This window comes from Cryptomeria japonica, chromosome 4, assembly GCF_030272615.1.
Source record: "Cryptomeria japonica chromosome 4, Sugi_1.0, whole genome shotgun sequence".
NCBI classification, from domain to species: domain Eukaryota; kingdom Viridiplantae; phylum Streptophyta; class Pinopsida; order Cupressales; family Cupressaceae; genus Cryptomeria; species Cryptomeria japonica.
Genome location: NC_081408.1, coordinates 516,418,179 through 516,437,622, shown reverse-complemented (window position 1 = coordinate 516,437,622; position 19,444 = coordinate 516,418,179). Strand labels below are relative to the sequence as shown.

Genomic DNA, 19,444 nt, shown 5'->3' with positions numbered 1-19,444 from the left:
GAACACTTAGAAAATCCACACAAATCTTCACCACATTGAGTCCAATCTGCTCCTTTGGATGAGAAACAGTCATACATTCAGCTAGGCGCTATCTCTCAAGCATGAAACTGAGGCACTAGGAAGTATGTATCCTTCGAAGTAAGAGTTTGACATCATTTTGGCAGCACTTCATTATCAAAACAATAATGGATAACCAAAACAAGAGCCCAACACTCTTATTTATAACTTTTTGAAGCTCCAAATTGAAATTCAACTCCCTCCAAAATGCCATGAAATGAAATGAAATTACATCCACTTTGGACGGCCAAGCAAAAATAATATTTGCCTTTATTTTAATCATGTATTTCCTCCAAAAGGGACGCCCACTTAAGTTAAAAATAATTCTTAATTCATCAAATCGACCCCCTCAAGGTAGCAAAAATATACTTTATGAAATATTCATAAAGTGAGTTAGGGCATCCAAGGAAATTAAGTGAATTATTTCATAAAATTAACATATTTCTTTCCAAGGCGTCCATCATGCCTTATAAATAATTCACTTGTAAAAGATTTTTCCTCAAGTATCAATCACCCCAAAAGAAGCTCCAAAAATGCTGGAAGACAAATTGCTAAAACTGACCATGAAAACAGCACTGCCTGAAATAGCTTCTGAACAAGACCACTACAACCTATGAAAAATAACACTACCAAAAATAGTACTTACTATAAATAGCATACTGCTAAAAATAGTAAGTGTTTCCAAAGTGATTTTGATGACATTCTGAGCAGCAGTCGTACTTACTAAAAATAAGAAGTCTAGAAAAAGTCACCCGATGCAGATGTATGTCGAACCATCCTTAAGCTCTCTAAAAACCCAAAAGGAATCTAGAATCAAAATTGTAAAACTCCAACATATACACCCCTGAAAACACCAAAGAATCCTCCTAGAAAATAGGAAACCCTAATTTTGCATTTGACTGGCCTACGGGCATCCGAGGATAGGCTAACAGTCACTGGAAAGCATAGTGCTAAAAATGGGAACACTACAAATCCCCTACAATGATTATGAATAGCAAGAAAAATCCAAAAAATCTAAAGAATGGATAACTAGGAGTTGATGTGCTATTACATAGAACACATGTGCCACAAAGTGAATGCACACTATTGCATAGAGTGCTATGTTGAATGATAAAAAAACTAAAATTCTATAAAGCAAGTACTTTAAGAGGCAATAGAAAACCACTAAACAAGATTCTAATTGATTACTTGGACCTAGAGGGCACTTGCACCACAAGGCATTGCACCTACATGACATAGGGTAGATTAGCCCAAAAGGTGCCTACTCTACTCTTAGTGCACCTACACCACTTGGCAGCATATGTGCACTACTATGTAGAGTGCTTGCACCATGGAGTAAGGTTTAGGATTTAAGGTTTGTCAAAATGCATGCACATTGAGGAGAAGTTTGTATGCACTAGACTTGAGAGTAGGTGCATCATTTGAAAAAGCACCTATACCAAATTGGGAAAACTTTTTTTTTTGTGAAAACCTACAAAAATCACTCAACACACATTTTGCAAAGATGAAAATTAGATTTGGGACAAGGTTCCACCAGGTGTGCAAGAATTTTGTAATGTCCCTACTAGGCAGGGATCACTATCCTGCAAAAACAGACTGTTAGAATACAATAGACATATATATATATATATATATATGTGTATGTAATCTAAATTGCAACCGAAATTTAAAACACTTACTTAACATAATCATAATTTTAATCTAATAAAAAGGATATGAATGCCATACAAAGTATGTCCTTAGGCAGCCGTGAAGCTCGCCTTCTTGGAATCCATCAGGAAGTCAAAGGTGAATTCGACTCCTGTGTTGAATGTAATTTCTTACATCCAAGCCCTCCAGGAAATCGAAGGTTATTTCGATTCCTGTCTTGGGTGTAACCTCTTACGCCCAAGCCCTCCAAGGAAGACCATGTGTCATTCCTTGCCTTGGGTGATGCATCCCATCATCCAAGTCCTCGGAGTGGACCGGCCAGATCCAACTCCTCTTGGTTGAACTTAATCAACCAAGCCCTACATATGCATATCAATAATCAATATATATACTGCCCTAGGGATTTCATAATCCCTTCCTTAGACTAAGGGAGTTTCCTCTCTATAGCCTCCAACATGGGTTTACATTTGTATTTATAATGCACTTTGATGACTTAGTACTATTTTATTCCCTAATCTTCATTTTATGTTAACATGGATTCCTAATGTGTTTTTTAACATATATACATATTAAATGTACCCTATCATTGTTGACATATGCATTACACCTTCCTTGATAACATTTTTATTCCTTAATCATTCCCTATGTGCAGATTAGTATATTAATTAATTGCATTCCTTAATGCACATATGTTTTAACCTTAATATATTTCAAAGAAATATACATTAATTAATATTAACATCTTAATTATCATATTTAATTAATGCTTAATGAAACATACATTAGTTAATGTTAACATATATTAGTTATCATACTTAATTAATGTTCAGTGAACTATACATTAATTAATATATTAATCTGCACTAATATACTAATTATTCATATTATATCATACCTTACCTCTTACCTGCTGGTCCACGAAGGTTTGCTCCTGACTGCTCTCCCGTGCTTTTCCTTCCCTTCCCTTGCGGTGGCTGCTTCCCTTTAGAGCCTCGTGAAGGGCTGTGACCCTTCACGATCCCCTTCCGCACCAAAAGGTGCAGTGGTAACCGCATCCCAGGCTGCGATTACCGTCGCACCTCTTGGTGCGGGGGAATGTGGGGGGGGGTTATTTAGTGTTTGCCTTCCTATGCTATATTTAATTTTAAATATATAATAATATTAAGGTTTGCTCTTTTTAATATATATTAAATATAATACTTCCTTCATTGTTATATCTATTTAAAATAATAATATAATACTTCCTTCATTGTTATATATTAAAAATAATAATATAATACTTCTTTTATTATATGTGTATATTAAATATATGACATTTTAAATAATTCTTTCCTTAATTATATAAATGTATTTCCTCTATATAATATAATACTTATATTAAATGTATTTCCTCTATTTACAATAATCTTATTTACTTGATCCATACTTTACATCAGGGGCTAATGCAGGGTTATCACAAATTTGTATACCAAAATATAGAAAAAAGCATTAGAAAAGAATGCATTAAAAAATTTCCTATTCTATACCAGTTACACCTCTAATTAAGCTAAGCAAACAAATGATGAAAAGGGGACAAGCTTCTCACCAAAATAAACCTTGTTGACCATTTGATTTGCTCAAGATGGTTGATTGTTGAGGATAAATGTGGTTGCTCAATCTAGTAGCATGACTTTGCCTTTCATCCAATTTCTATTCCTAAAAATGGATCGCTGAATGGTTAATTTATGGATTTTGGATTTTGGATGATGGATGGATAGAATTTGATATTATGTGATTGATCATGATGGATGGGGTTGACCCATTTGCAAGAGAGAATGAAAGGCTTGCAAGTGGCATCTTGTGATCGGTGCACATGATTAGATCAAAGATTGGAAAGAGATGGAGGATAGAGATTTTTTTAATTTTGATGGAGGGTGAAGATTGTAAAAGGGTCTTTTCGAGGTCTTCTGCAGTTGGAGCCATGTGCAATATTGACTTTGTTTATTTTAAACAAGGTGGTGAAGCAATGTGCAAATGATTAATTAGTTGACAACTTGATTTGTTTATTGAAATATTTATGAGGGGCGTTGTAGATGAATTACATAAATATTATGTATTTATTTAATTTATAGGAGAATGTTGGGGGGATGATTGATTTAATTAAATAAATGTGAATTGTTGAGTTAGGGTGAGAACATTAGAAGAAATTCGGAATTGGTTAAATTAATAAAATAAATAAGGTAATTTATTTAATTAATGTTGGAAGAAAAGTTAGATTTGTTAATTAAATAGAAGCATTTATTTAATTAATGTTAGAAGCAGATGTGTGAGGCAGAGCTGGTGTAATGTGGGAATATATTTTAGGTGTGTACATGTATTCTGTACTAACAAGTGCCTCTAGATTTGAACTCTTTAGGAAATTCTTCTCTACCTAATTATTGTCTTTTATTGACATCATGAAAAATATCAACTTCTTGGAATTGAAATTTCTTATAATTACTATTATACAAATTTGTGTAACTTGTGTAACATTAGGCTCTTCTTCCATTAACAAGCTCTCTTTAACCTCAAAGCCTCAAATAACTTGAGCAAAGTAGGCAAAATTTTCACTTCCAGTGTTAATTTTTGTTCTATTTGTAGTTCTTGATTATGTGAACACATGACATCATTCATCGTATGATCATGCAAATTATTTCTTATCTTAATAGGTATGTATCATGTGTATCCCATCATAGAGCCACCATTGGGTTCATTTTGTAAGCATTTTGAATCACTCAAATTTTATCTAAAGATGCCAATAGCTCTTTGAACAAGTTGTATTTCAAGACAAATTTTTCCTTCATGTTGATCAATTGCATGGAACATGTAGTATGTGTGAAGAAAAAGATGCTTCTGTTATTTGCCTTGTTGAAGTAGGCACATGAGAGCTATTGTTGATATAATTGATTGGGATGTTCAAAGGAACTCATGGCCTAATTGAATCTTTTTGAATTCTTCTTGAAGTGATTGTATAATCCTCCAACTCAATTGCATGTTCTTGAGCATCCTTGAATTTGGTAGCATTACTTGCCTTGAGAAAGAAAATAACTTTGAAGATGGAGCATTCATGAAACAACTCAAAATAATTTCAGAAGCAGATTTATTGTGGCAGCAATCTTGGCAACCAGATGATTGAGTCTTGCAACAAACTCCCTCATAGGTTCGCTATTGTGTTTATTGGCATTTGATAGTTGTGCAAACACAATATGCGCCTATCTTCTGCTGGTTTGAAGCATGCAAGAAACTTCTCATTCATCAACTCACAACTGAGAACTAGTAATAAGATGGTGGAATTGATGAGCTGTTTCGCCTTGCAATACTTATACAAACAAATGACAACATTGTCATGTGCTACACTCAAAATACCACATGCGGCAGTAAAGGCTGAAATATGTTCATTTGGAAGCTATTTTCCTTTAATGTAGAACTTTGGAAAATTCTTCCTTGATCCATGAGGAAGCTCATGATGTTTTGTCAATGCCAAAATCTAAATTCCACACAGTGTGATGCTTAATTTTGTTGGAAATGTTGTCATTGATGTCAAAAAGGTAAGAAGACAATGTTATAGATAAATTTGTCATTGATGTCAAGAGTTGAAATATTATTATTGGTGTCAATATGCAGCGATAAGTTTATAAGACAAAATAGTCTTGTTGATACTTCGAGAAAGCTCCTTATATTATCTTTATAATGAAGTTGATGCAATTGGAACCAAATGGTTTGATAGTGAAGGATATCTGTGATAAAGGATTTCTGCAAAACAGATTTAGTTGTAGACAGATTTGGTTGAAGAAAAGACAAAGCCGACTATTAGTGAATGGACAGCGATCAAGTAACTACTATTAATGTGCAGCGAACTCCTAATCTAATATGACAATTTGTTTGATCTCTAATTTTTCTAGAGATGGCAACTTTATGAAGAATAATAATTAAAAGTCATTGCTGCAAAGAAGAGGATAAAATGTTGTTGCCGTACATTGAGACGAATCTTAGCATGAGCATATAAAGGTTGTCAATGTATTCAAGGATGGAAAGTACCCCCTTTTGATTGCCATGGATGTTGCTGCAAGAGGCCTTGATATTTTAGATGTTGAAATTATGAAGAAAAGATATTCTATCGAAGTCAAAATGGAAAAGAAGCAGGTCGATCTTCTATGGATTTGATCATCATTTCCTGGTGGATGATGTGATTTTGATGGTGCTATGTGTTAGTAAAATATGGTTATTATTTGCAGATATGATTTCTTGTGAAGTAACTTGAACATAATGAAGATGTTAATGAAGAAGTGATAGCTAAATTAACCATAAACAAGATTAATTTGAGAATTTAATAAAGGATAGATGGTGTGATTTTCTTAAGGAGATATATGCAGCATGTTTTCCACAAAGAGCAACAATAATAATGATTAACAAAGGACTATTAACATGCTGCGATTTGATTCTGTCGTGGTGTGATTTCCTTAATCAATGTTTGGTGCATCAATAAAAAGTTGTTTTGAGTCAATTTCATAATACACTTGATATGACTTTGTTTAGTATTAACAAAGTTAAAAGGCAGATTTGTTTGATATGAAAAAAGTGCATACCCTACAGCAAACTATAATGAAGAATAGTTGATACGATTTCACAAAGAGAGTGTGACTTCCTTAATAAGGCGCTTGACATTGTATTAGCAATGTTTGGTTATCAAGATTAATTATAAGGAGGACGTATCACTTATGAATAGGCGTGTCTTTCAAAGTAATCACACTCTTTGCAAAGTATAAAAAGAGATGGTAAATGGGGATATATGTTGTGTCTAAAATAATTGAGTTTACAATATCTGCATAGCAGATTAAAGGATTGAAAAGAAGCAGATATATAAGGCATAGATGTGTGGTGAAAAAAATAAAGGGAAAAATATCATATCTACACCTACAGGTCTGCATCTGAAAATATAAGAAGATCATTGTAAGAAGAATAGAAGAGTGGATGTGTGTTGAATGTGAGTGTGCAAGATATATAAGATATATTCGATTCAGATTTACTATTGCAGAAAAGAAAAAAAAGGAAAGCATATTTGTGAAGGGTTGCCTCTCTTGATGAAGAGGTATGTTGGAGGAATATTTGAGGAGATGAATGAGAAGTGTGTAAGTGTCTCAATATAATATATTATGCAGATTTCAGTAAAAGAGTCTGAGCAGATGTGTGAACCATTTATAGCAGATTTGTAAAGGAGAAGGTATGCAGATTTGGTAGCAAGAATACATGAATATTTGTAAAGAAATATAATCAGATTTGAGGAGAAGGCTATAAGGAGTCTTATAGCAGATTTATGTGAAGAGGTTGTGATCAGTTGTATGGCAAATTTGTTGTCACCTTAATAGAAATTTGAAGAAGGAAAGTTGAGAAGAATAGGATCATCCATCATCCGTCAAAATGTGGAAATTTGAATGAGGGGTTGGTGCCTCTAGTGAGTTGGTGCTTATGAATAAGAATGAGGGGTTGGTGCCTCTAGTGGGTTGATACCTACAAATTTGTAAAAGAGATTCTTGTATATAAGGAAGCTATTTTGCTGTGGTTTTGTCCCATAAGGTGTAATGCCCCGCCAAGAAACCCTGAAGGGATAAAGCTAAAACACAAGAATAGAGTGCAAATAATTTTTTTTTTAAAAGTTAAAATAGTATAATGATACATTGAGTTAACATTAATTTCAGATTATACAACGAAAGACTTAACCAACACCTAAAGGGTTTCCCAATGTGATTACTTGATTCAACACTTAACTCAACTCACGCTAATTAATCCAATTAAGTTGATTAACTTAATGACATGCTTATACTAAAACAATGGTGAAATTTTATTCGATAGGTTAAAAATATAGATAATATGATTAAGTTCATTCATGCAATTTAACCATACATTACATCCAATCTTAAATTAAAACATATGTCATGCATCTAATTTCCATACATACTTTAATTGCATTAAAAGCTAAAGAATACTTTGTACTTCACTAAACCTACAATCTTCATGATCCATAATACTGCATTTAATAACTTCATGCATGCATTTAAGATTAATATCATCTAATCTACATTATACATTTTATCCAAAATGCCATTCATACATGCAAAATAAAAAGGAACCAAATGAACACAAACACCACATAACACCAAATTGATATCGGAGTTCACCCCTAATGGGCTACATCTCTGGGTCTGCTCAACTGCAAGACCCCTCTAATAAATAATAGGGTGAAAAATACATAAGGTTCACATCCATTACAACTTGCCAATAAGTTGTACATAAACAAATAAAACATATGACCACATCGGTCCAAAAGATACATGAATGATCCAAGAAGGAGAAAGAGGATCCATCTGAAACATGATAAGAAACAAATACAAAAGAACAACTAGAGCACCCGCGAAACTAAGTCCTCGCAACCCATCATAAGCAACCCATGGTCTAACATGAATATGAGGTACTTTCAAAGGCATAAGCAATCAGATATGACTCCACAATAGTGCTCCTAGCAAAGACAACACAAACTGCACATTAGTGAACATAAGGGACGAGTGTCATCACATAGCTTGGTATGGTTACCCTGGCAGGTCTCCATATGTTCCGATCCCATCTACTGGGTTACCCTGACAATCTTTCCCGAACCTCCGGTCCATCCAAGTCTCATGTGGAGCCAACACATCCTTTCGTGAAGACAAGGTTGTTGGTTTGCCATTTTAGGCCTTTTCACTGCATTCTGAGTCTGTACTAGCACTCATCCCATGCATGAGGCACAATTATCTTACTTAGTGTTTTCATCTACTAAAATCTCTAATATGCTATTAGGTTATCACTTATTTAGACACACTTTCGATGGGTTACCCTGCTACCACTTTGGGCGTGACCCCCACTCGAAAGCCACTCTCCCATATTGCACAAGACCACAATCAAACGAACTCCTAAAACCAAGGTATACACCAGGACAAGCATACACAGTTTAATATGGTAGGAATACCCACTTGGCCAAACAAGTCCTCACACGAGGTGCACTGACTGTCGATTCTCTGACTAGAGACACGACCAACTACAGTCAACCACATAACAACATCCCACACTCGCATTTAACGACATGACCAGATACAAAACAGTCAATACTCGAGATCAAGGACATAAGCAGATACAAAATTAACTAGATGACAATATTCAACACTCACAATCAAGGACTTGCCATTTTTTAATCAAATGCGAATATAGAAAATAAAATACACATTGACATGAATCAGTAATGACAATCATTTTTCCATATCGCTTAAAAATACAAATCGATCAAGTTTTCTAATTGATCTAAATTGATTACAATTTTTCTACCTTGTTAAGATACATGTCGCCCATGGTTTACTAAATCAACTATAACTCAATTTACATCATAAAATAATATAAATACTTCACAATGGATTTTCAACCCAAAAACCCTTTTATATAATTATATTTATATGCTATACATACAAAGATATAATTCAATTTATATATTAATTAACTAAAATTGATATTTATTTTTCAAATAAAATCGTCATTTCCATTCCTTTTTCGAATAAAATTATCTAATCTCATATTTTCGAAAACAAATATATACTTTCCAAAATATGGAAATATAAATTTAAAAAGAACCTAAAATTGATAATCATTTATCCAATTAAAATAATATTTTTCCTTTTCCAAAATTGAAATATCTAATCTAGTTTATTTTTAAGCCAGAATATATTTCCTTGCATGTATTAAAAAAAAAAAATACAAAATTAAACATTAATTAATATACATATATATATATATATATTAATTACCAATTAATTCTATATACATTAATTAACAATTACTAATTAAAAATTACCATTTAAAAAAAACTTTTTAATAAAAAAAATAATATAAATTTTTTTTTTTTAATAATAATATAACTTTATTTATTTTTGTTTGTTTGTTTTAGGAAACAAATAAAACAAGCCCCACCACGTGGGCTTCCACGTGGTTCCCATCTCCAATGGGAAGGGCTGTGGGGACCATGTCGTGGTCTCCCCACAGCCATGGCTGTGTGGAGACCATGGCATGGCCTCCACGCCATGGCCTCTCCCCATGGCTTGGGGAAGCCACGACTCTCCCCAACCATGGGTCGAGGGCCATGGTCCCCTAAACAACCCCCTCCGCCATAATATAAATATATATTATTTGTTTATTATTTTTTTATTTTTATTTTTAACATCATAAAACAAATACCCAATTTCCGAGTACTCAGATATTTTCTAAGAACAATTTTTGGGAACATTTTCCAGAAATAAAAATGATTTACATATATTTTTTATTTTTTTTATTTTTTTGAAAAGAAATAATCAGTATGCCCCAAATACCCAGACTGGCAAAATTTCTAACATTCTCCACTTCCATTTAACCAAGCACAAACAGATTTCTCAGTTTAAAACCCAAATTGAATGGATTCAAATGAAATTTTAACAAAATTTAACTGTGAACAGCCAACCCCAAATTTTGATTTTGAAATCAATTTGAACAGACAAGAATTTGATTTGGAGGTTGGGAATGAAAGCAAGGAGGATCCAAATTCGAGATTTAACTACAACTCTTCCTTATTCCACAAATTTATGAGATTTTCAACAAAACCACATACAGATTTCTTCCAAAACAATTAAGTAAATTTCTTGAAAACAAAGGAAAATTAACCAGAATCTTACCTCCATGTGCAATCCTGGAAGTGATTTGATGAAGAGCCCAACCTGCAAGCTCAAGAATTTCTTCCAACCAAGAATCCCCAAAATTTTCCATTCCAAAAACAACCACCCCAAATTTTTTTGAAAACCTAGGTTAAAAGGGAAATTTTTGACCAAAAATCCATTTTTAGGTTGAAAATATTTTCCCACAGAAATGAAAATCATTTCCCCACAATTTAATATGCAAAAATTGCTTTTCTTCCAAATGAAAAACATTTCTAATTAAAATTTAACCTTCCTAAAGGCTTTTTCTTTTCTTCCTCATTTAATTTGCTCCAATAAATTAAAAACTAACATTTCTATTGCAAAATGTTAATGAGGGTAAAATATTTCTATTTTCCAATATCTAATTAACCTTTCTTTCAAAATACATACAAATGAATTAATTCACAATAGAAAATACAATAAATCAAATTTGCTAGTAATATGCATAAAACAATATGATTTATTGATTAATCACACAAAGGGGTCCTATTTAATTTAGTCCCTTTAATTTACGAATGCGTAAAAAACACAATTAATCAAACTAAATACCTAGGATGTAATAATCAGTTTTAACCAAACACACAACACGCAACTCAAGAAACCAAACTAATACATGACCCGCATACCCAACCAAAGGGGAAACTTGACAGACGACTGACAACACTCATTAGAGCACGACTAGGGTAAAACGTAGGGTCTTACGACTACCCAATCCAATTCCTTTGGACCAATAAGGTACACTCAAACCTGCGAAGCTGGGTGGAGACGAACCTCGTACCTATGCGGTATTGTACCTGGAATCTCCTGCAACCATGAACCACACATGCATACATATATATTGAATGAAAGTGTTAGCCCGGGGTTAAAAATACGAATCAGAAGAGCAACTAATCTTACATAAGAATCGATGCGAAATCAACATTTACAGGTACACACATTAAGCATAATACCTGACTATAACATTACCACATGGTAAATCAACCATGCAAGAAAGCCACTTAAAAAGTCAACCAAGGTCAAACCGGGTTTTAAAATCTGATAAGGGCAGGGGTACTACATAAGGGTTTCCATGTATATATCTTGTGTTCATAATAGTTAGATATCATGTGTGTTAGAGTATTCGGGTATTTACTTGATTAATTAAACAATATTTGTTTAATTATTTAAGTTCCCTTTATCTCTTTTACACTTAAGCTAACTTTAGGTGCATAATAACTAATTCTTTTATTAATTATTATGTGCAAACCTAGGTTTTCCCTTTTAGGGTTTCTTGACCTATTAAAGGTTGAGTTCTTTCTTTTCATTGTAAGAAGAATCACATTACATATTTTTGTGAATATTGAGCTCTCTTTTTGAGCATATTCTCTGTGTATTTGTTTTTCTGTATTTGCTTCCTTGCTTCTTCTTGTTGTTTGCCCTCTCGGGTAAACGGTTAAATGCAAAACGTAAATGCACAGAACATAATGGAAATATATTAAATAACCAGCCTCTATATTAATTCCACAATCCATGTACAATAAGTGCTTATAACATTACATCTGACACGACTAACATGATCCTTTCGAAGAAAAGGTACACAATATATAATACCTGAAGGGGTGCGACACAACCGTCGCGACTCCAACTACCTACCCGTCGGCTAACTAACTGACCGCCGTAACTCATTATTAACGACGACAACATAAACATAATATAACAACATAACATAATGATTATTCTCGACAACATCATCCCCCCCAAGAAAAGAAGTCGACTCCGACGACTTAATACAAAATAGAGATGAACGGCAGGAACTACTGACGCCAGTCGGGCCCGAATCTTATACACTTGCTGCGTCCTCGCCTGAAAACCCTTTTTTGCTACCATCCGATGCTCAAGTGCGGATTTCACCAATATTGCTTCCTTTGCCATCACAGTGTTCCTGTGCCTAACCCAAACTTGTCTGCAAAACACGTTTTTTAGTCTCAGCTTCCACCAACTGCTACTCAATTGATACTGTCTCCCTAGCCAATTTGTCCTCAATAGCCACCCGTGCTGCTCTCCCGACATCCAACTCCTGGGTACGCTGAACTAAGTCTCACGCGACTATTGCCTCCAACCTGGTGGTCAACTCCTCTCGAGCCCTCTGTGCATCCACCAAGGCAACCTCACGTCCAGCCGAGACATACTCCGAGTTCCTCAAAGCGTACTAGTCATGCCTGGAGGTGGCCACAATCCGCTGGCACAAATGCTAGGAGACACCTCAAATCCTCCATCACACTCCCCAAAGGCTAAAAATTGAACTGAATAACTCCCTGGTGTCATACAACTGTGCGGACCTGCAATGCCTTCCCTCAAACTTTGTTTGTTCCCAACCTCCAAATCCGTCTCCCTCTACGGCTTATGGCTTCCCCGCCAATGCTTAGCTGCAGGCTTCTTTCTCACAGTACGGACAACCACAACACTTCTCGTGGTATTCTGTAGCTCAAAAATAAACTGGGGGTCTGGGGGCAACGCCCCCAGTGGGGTCGAGGGGTAGCGCCCTTCGCGGGGTCTGGGGTAGCCCCCCAGCGGGGTCGAGGGGCAGCGCCCTCGCCGCCAACACCAATTTACAACCTTCAGAACCCCATGAAAGTCCATGGTGCGCATCATTTCAGTGATATTTTAAGATGCCGAAAACCTTTCTTTTCCACTCTAAATTTCCAGTGTCCTGGCTTCAAACTCCAGCGAATCATTTTAAATCTGGCTGTCGTCGTTTTTTTTTTTTTTTTGCACTGTAATTTCCCCGATGGCATCCCGGCCATACAACCTTCCTGTACGGTCAACAACAGCACTGACACCTCCGATCGTGCGGCTGCTTGGTCTACCTGTGGCGGTTGTTTTGCCCTTACGTGGCTGTGTGGATTGTGCGGGCTTGGTCTCTTTTTTTTCTTTTTCCTTTTGCGGCTGCTGCGTGTTGGTGTGCGTAACCCTTGCTGTGCGTGTTGATCGGGCCTTTATCCCTTGCTGTGCGGCGGTGTTCGGTGTTGTGCGGTGGTCGGTGCGGTGTGCGGTGGTGGGTTCATGTCTCGGCAACAACCTTCGGTGGCTCCCACCGCACAGTGTGACCGCAGCACGATGGTGTCATCGTCGGTGGTTCCACCGCACGGTGGTGTCACCGTCAGTGGTTCCACCGCACAGTGGTGTCACCGTCCACTGCACGGTGGTGTCACCTTGGTCCCACCGTACGGTGGCCATTTTCCCTTTTTCTTTCTTTTTTTTTTGACCGTACGGTCGCTGTCGTGTGACCGTGCGATTTTTTTCAATTTTTTTTTTAAATAAATTTTTGATCGTACGGTCGCTTGTCAAAAGACCGTACATTTCTTTCTTTCTTCCAACCGTACGGTCATTTGCCGTACGGCCCCGTACGGTGGCGTTTTTTCGCCTTTTTTTTTTTTTTGAAAGTTGTCTAGAGAGTCTTCGGCTCGGGTCACCTGTCTCTGGAATCGCCCTTCATCCTTCTCGGTTTTCCTCGCCCAAAAGTCTCTTGCTTTTGTCCCGTGCCTCTCGAGTCACTTGCTCGGCCTCTTAGGTCCCCTTCCATCCTCTCGGGTCCCCCTTTGGACTCTCGGGTGTCCGTCCGGCCTCTCGGGTCACCTACGCGCTTCGCGTGGTAGGGTTTCAATTTTGGCCCGTTGGTGGCAAGTCTATTTTCAATGGCCATCGGAAGACCTGGAACCACAAATTCTATAGGGACCACAACCTCCTTCTCGTACATAAGAAGAAGAAGAATAATAAAGATTTTGAAGACTGCGGTCTTCCACACAGGGTTCCAATCGTTGCCAACACTCCTTGGATTCTCTATGTCACCAGGGTTTGGGGCGTCTCCCTTCCAATATTCATTGTATTCTGGCAGGTACACCTCTGTTGGTTGCTCTGGTTCCTCTACTTTGAGCCTGTAGCTTTGGAACATTTCATAATCCTCCATTTGCCAGTGGAAGAGCCCGTTAAGTGAGCATACCTCATCTTCAGAACATCGCTCCAATTCGAGCACCCCTTCACTGTTCGGCTCCATCGCGTTCTTGCCCTTGCTTTCATCGGGACCCCCTTCCCCTTTATTAAAGTCCTCTAAGTCTGAGTCGGAAGAGGCGAGCTCTTCGCCAACATCTTGGGTGTGTAGGTCAATGGTATATTTCCGCCCTCCCTTCTCCATGGAAAGTGTATTTTTCTTCCAGTTGTGGTTTACCCTCGCGTTGATCAACCACGCTCTCCCCAGGATGGCGTCATAGCCTTTCTTCTTCGAGGGAATAACCACGAAATCTAACAAGAATGGTTGCGTACCAATTGTCACTTGCTGGGCCATCAACAGGCCGAGTGGCTTAATGTCGTGTTGGTCCGCTCCCACCAGGTTGAACGTGGGTGGCCACAGGGTGGGCTTCCCCAGCCGCTTCCATGTTTCTTTTGGTAGTACATTCACCCCAGATCTCCCGTCCACAATGGTGTCCTTCAGAATGGTCCCACGGATACCCATTTCTACCACAGCTGGGTGTCTACCACTGCTCAAGGCTAGTAACATCGGGTCAGTCGAAGGGCTGACGAAAACCTCCACCTATGGTGTACTCTTCGAAGCGGTGGTGGGAACCCCTACCTGTGGTGCACTCGACAATGCGGTGGCGGGAACCCGTACCTGTGGTGCACTCGACGATGCGGTGGCGGGAACCCGTACCTGTGGTGCACTCGACGCTGCGATGCTTTGCACATTGGTGAGGATGGCACTCCTCAATTGTGGCATAGAGTCTAGAAGGTCTTTTACCTTTATCGGCACCTCCATCTGCAAGATTTGCCTAATGATGTTATTTTCTGCTTCCGTACGGGATGATGTACTCGCCACCTCGTTGTCCCGTCGTTCGGTCGTCATCTCACGTTCAATATTGGCCTTTGCCTCTCGTAATCTCTCCTTCTCCGTACGGGGGTCGGGATAAGTGGCTTTTTTGGTCTGGGCGCGGGTGATCGCCAGTACTTCTTTCTCACCAGTCTTCTCAGCCTTCTCAATGTTGAGGAGATTAACCTCTTTCTGTGGGCAATTTGCGTCCTCATGGTCGCCTGGCCCACACCAACGACAGAGGTGCTGAGGGGTGGCTTCCTTCGTGCAATCACGGGCGAAGTGCCCCCACTGATTATAGGCCCTACATTGGATAATTGGCCGGCCCTTGGCGTCATACTGGATACGGCTTCCGTTATTGTTATTGTTGCTATTCCTTCCGCCACCGCGTCTGTTGTCCCGGTATCCTCCAGATGATGCCGTTGTGTTAGTATGTTGGCCGGTACCCGCTGGTGCGGATGTTGTGGCCTGCTCCGTGAACAGCACCTGGTTCATTTGCGTACCTCGAGTTTTCATGTTGTATGGGCACTCCTTGGTGGAGTGTCCCATCACTTGGCAAATCTCACAGAATGCCTTCTTTTGGCAAGTACCCTTTGTGTGCCCTTCCTCTTTGCACTCAGTGCACCATATGTCCCCTTCGTTCCGACCAGTGCTTCTCATTATTTTGAATTCCTTTCTCATTCGCTCCATGTCTTTCTGGAGCGCTTGCACCCGTTTGCCAGCCTCGTCGTCGCTGTTGCTTTCCTGTGAAGAGTCATTGTCCTCGGATGAGGATTTATTACTTTTCTTCTTCTTTGATGTTTTGTGTTTGCTCTCTAGGTCCATCGCCCTATTATAAGCGTCATCATATGACGTCGGGGGTACAATTTTCATCTTCCTTCGTAGGGAGGATTTCAACCCTTCAACGAACCATCGTTTCTTCAATCCATCTGCGGGTTGGCTTTCCATTTTACCCAAGAGTTCTTTCAGCCTCCGACTGTATGCCCGTACTGTCTCCTTGGTACCTTGTTTGGTACTGTATATCTCCGTTACAATTTCATTGTCATCACGGAGCAACCGAAACTCCCTCGTGAATTCCTTTTGTAGATTGGCCCACGTGGCCACTTTTTGCTTGTCCACATTGGAGTACCAATCTATGGCAACTCCTCGTAACGTGGCTGGAAACTGCTGTACCTAGTCATCCTGGTCTGTAACTCCATTGGCAGACCAAATGGTTTCACATGTACGACAGTGGCGTAAGGGGTCTTCCTTGCCCTCCCCTGTGAACTTTGGCAATTTTTGTTTACTCGCCATCCCACCGCGAGGTCTCGCTCCTCTAATTCCTTGTGTGCTTGTACCTGGCGATCCTCCGCCTCCTGCAACTGAACCTCCACTCGTGGGTCCTCCGGAAAAAGTTGCTGACACCGAACCAACCAAATTGCCTCCTGTACGGTACCCTTGTGCTCCCTCGGCACCTTCGGTCGTACCGTCACCTTCCGGTGTCTCCCTCCGATTGGTTGTCTCCCTCCGGTTGTCCTCTGAAATGGACAAATTCTTTAGCAAGTCTCTGGTAGTGTCGATCAGGTTTAGACTTCGCCTTGTTTGTTCCACCAACTCTTCGCGGCTCCTTACCCTACGGTGGTATTCTGGCGAACTGTAGAGTTCTCCTTCGGCACCCTCCGTGACTCCTTCTGGCAGCCCTACAACAGTGTAGACAGTGTAGTTCTCTCCGTCTATCTCTGCCTCCGCAACCTCCGTGACACCTCCTGGGTTCCCTTCGGGCAACCCCTCGGCCGGTCGTCCCTCGGCAAGCTGCCTTAGCCTATGCCTTCGTTCTATCTGCTGTCTGAGATTCAACACGGTTTGTGCCACTTCCCATTCGTCACTCTGTATCTTTTTATTTTTGTCCTTATTTAGTCTATTGGGCATAAGTCACTTCCATACACAGCAAACACACGCCATGTACACAAAAAAACTTTTATTATTTTTATTTTTATTTTGCCTTTCGGCCACAATTTATATCAGCAGTGTGTCAGGATTATTACAAGGTTCAATTTCCTCTTGGCCTGGCGCCATCTCGTTCCGTTACCTGTCGGCTGTTCTCTTCGTAGCGTTGCAGGATTTGTTGTCGTCGCTCTTCCTGGGCAATCTCCTCCAGGTGGGCCTGTTGTGCCAGCGATGCCTGTGCAAGCAACTGAGGGAGGTGGTTCATCAACTGGTTTACTGCCGGGCTAACCTCCAACACTGTCCACACGGCACTTGGTGGGATTTCTGTCTCCGCCGCTTCTCATCGAACGTATGTCTGAATGGCTACCTGGAGCAAAATTGAAAATTCTCGCGTTGCCGTGTCTTCTCCTGTATAAAGTTCTGTCCGCGTGTCGTCGGCCTCCGGGTTTACTTCACCAACGGGTATGTCCATTGTGTCTTTGCGCCATCTGTGTCTTCCGTTCCCGAGTTCGTCTAGGCAGCGGCGCCAAATGTTTGCCCTCTCGGGTAAACGGTTAAATGCAGAACGTAAATGCACAGAACATAATGGAAATATATTAAATAACCAGCCTCTATATTAATTCCACAGTCCATGTACAATAAGTGCTTATAACATTAAATCTGACATGACTAACATGATCCTTTCGAAGAAAAGGTACACAATATATAATACCCGAAGGGTTGCGACACAACCGTCGCGACTCCAACTACCTACCAGTTGGCTAACTAACTGACCGCCGTAACTCATTATTACCGACGACAACATAAACATAATATAACAACATAACATAATGATTATTCCGGCAACACTTGTAACGGGTTTTTCAGCTTGCAGAGATCATTTGGGCTCCTGTGGTGTTGTATTTTCTCAACACCTATATGGTATCAGAGCTTCAGATTTGTAGCTACTTGTTCTTGTTTTGAGAATTTTTCTATTGGAAGCAGATCTGGGGTTTCAGAAGTTTTTTATGCACCTAGGTATAGGCTTTTTTTGTGAGCACTTTGGGCCTAAACGGACCTCACCATCGTGCCCAGAAGACCCAAAAACCCCTATGGTCATATAAAATTTGACCTATTTTGGTTCCTGAGCCTCTGGGAGTATTTTTATCTTAGATCTAGGCTGTACGACCTTGGCACGCAAATCGAGAAAAAAATTTAAAAAAAAAATATTTTGCCTTTTTATGGCATGTAGGCCGGATTTTGATTTTTTTATCAAAAAAAATCTTAAAAAAATCAAAAGGAAAAAGGCGAAAATAGGGTTTAAAAAAATTTGTTTTTTGCAAAATTTATTTGGGGGGGGGTTCCCATGGTACACAGGGTATCGTGGGGCCCCTGCCATGCTGTAGGCTCCGTACAGCTGCAGCCGACACCTTTCCGTCCACCTCCGGCCCGACCCCAGCCGGCACCGGCCTCCGGCCCCTTGCCGGCCACCGGCCCCCGCCGGCACCTCTCTGTGCCCGCCGGCTACCACCGCCGTTGCAGCCGCCGGGCCCGCCGTATGGCAACGCAGCACCGTCGCCGCCTGACCCAGACCCGCTGCACCTGCCGGCCTGCCGCCGCCGCCGGCCTCCCTATGGCCGTTGCTTCCCGATAGCCTCGCCTCCCCAGCCGCCGCTGCTCCCCAGCCACCGCTCCGCCCTGCGGCCACCTCCGCTCCCCGGCCATCGCCTATAGCACCGCCGACCAGCTCCACTGCCCGAGCTTCGCCACCGCTCCGTCGGTGCTCTTCCTCGCCGGTGGCTGCCCTGGCTCCGCCTTCGGACCACCACCCGACTGCCACCGGAGCGCCACCCATTGGCCACCGGAGCACCGCCCAGCCACCAGACTACTTTTTTTGCCTCTTTCAGGGGGGGTTTGGTTTTTTTGGCCTTATCTTGGGCATATGGAGTCGTTTTTTCGAAAACGAATAGGCATCGGAAAGCTGATTCCAAGCTGGACGTCATGGTGTTTGTAATTTTTTCCAATTTTTCTGTTTGATTGTGTTTTTTTTCAGTCAAAGTGAGGTCTAGTTTTTGCACTCCGGGAGCCATAGAATGAGCATCCGATCTCCGTTTTTCAAAAACTTTATATTTTCGGAAAGCGTGTGCTGTGTACTTTCCAGCCATCTGAGTTTTATTTCCAGATTCTGCTCCATGCATATTTTATTCAGTTTTTTGCTTTTTAGCACTCT

General features: G+C 39.8%; 1 protein-coding gene across 1 annotated transcript; it reads right to left on the bottom strand.

The window, feature by feature from the left end:
- Nucleotides 1-567: 567 nt before the first annotated feature.
- Nucleotides 568-19,069, bottom strand: LOC131875194 (uncharacterized). Its single transcript, XM_059219245.1, has 3 exons — nt 18,590-19,069; nt 2,615-2,729; nt 568-668 (listed from the first exon to the last, which is right to left on the bottom strand). The coding sequence occupies exons 1-3, from the start codon at nt 19,067-19,069 to the stop codon at nt 568-570; spliced, it is 696 nt and encodes a 231-aa protein (XP_059075228.1).
- Between the last annotated feature and the right edge of the window lie 375 nt (nt 19,070-19,444).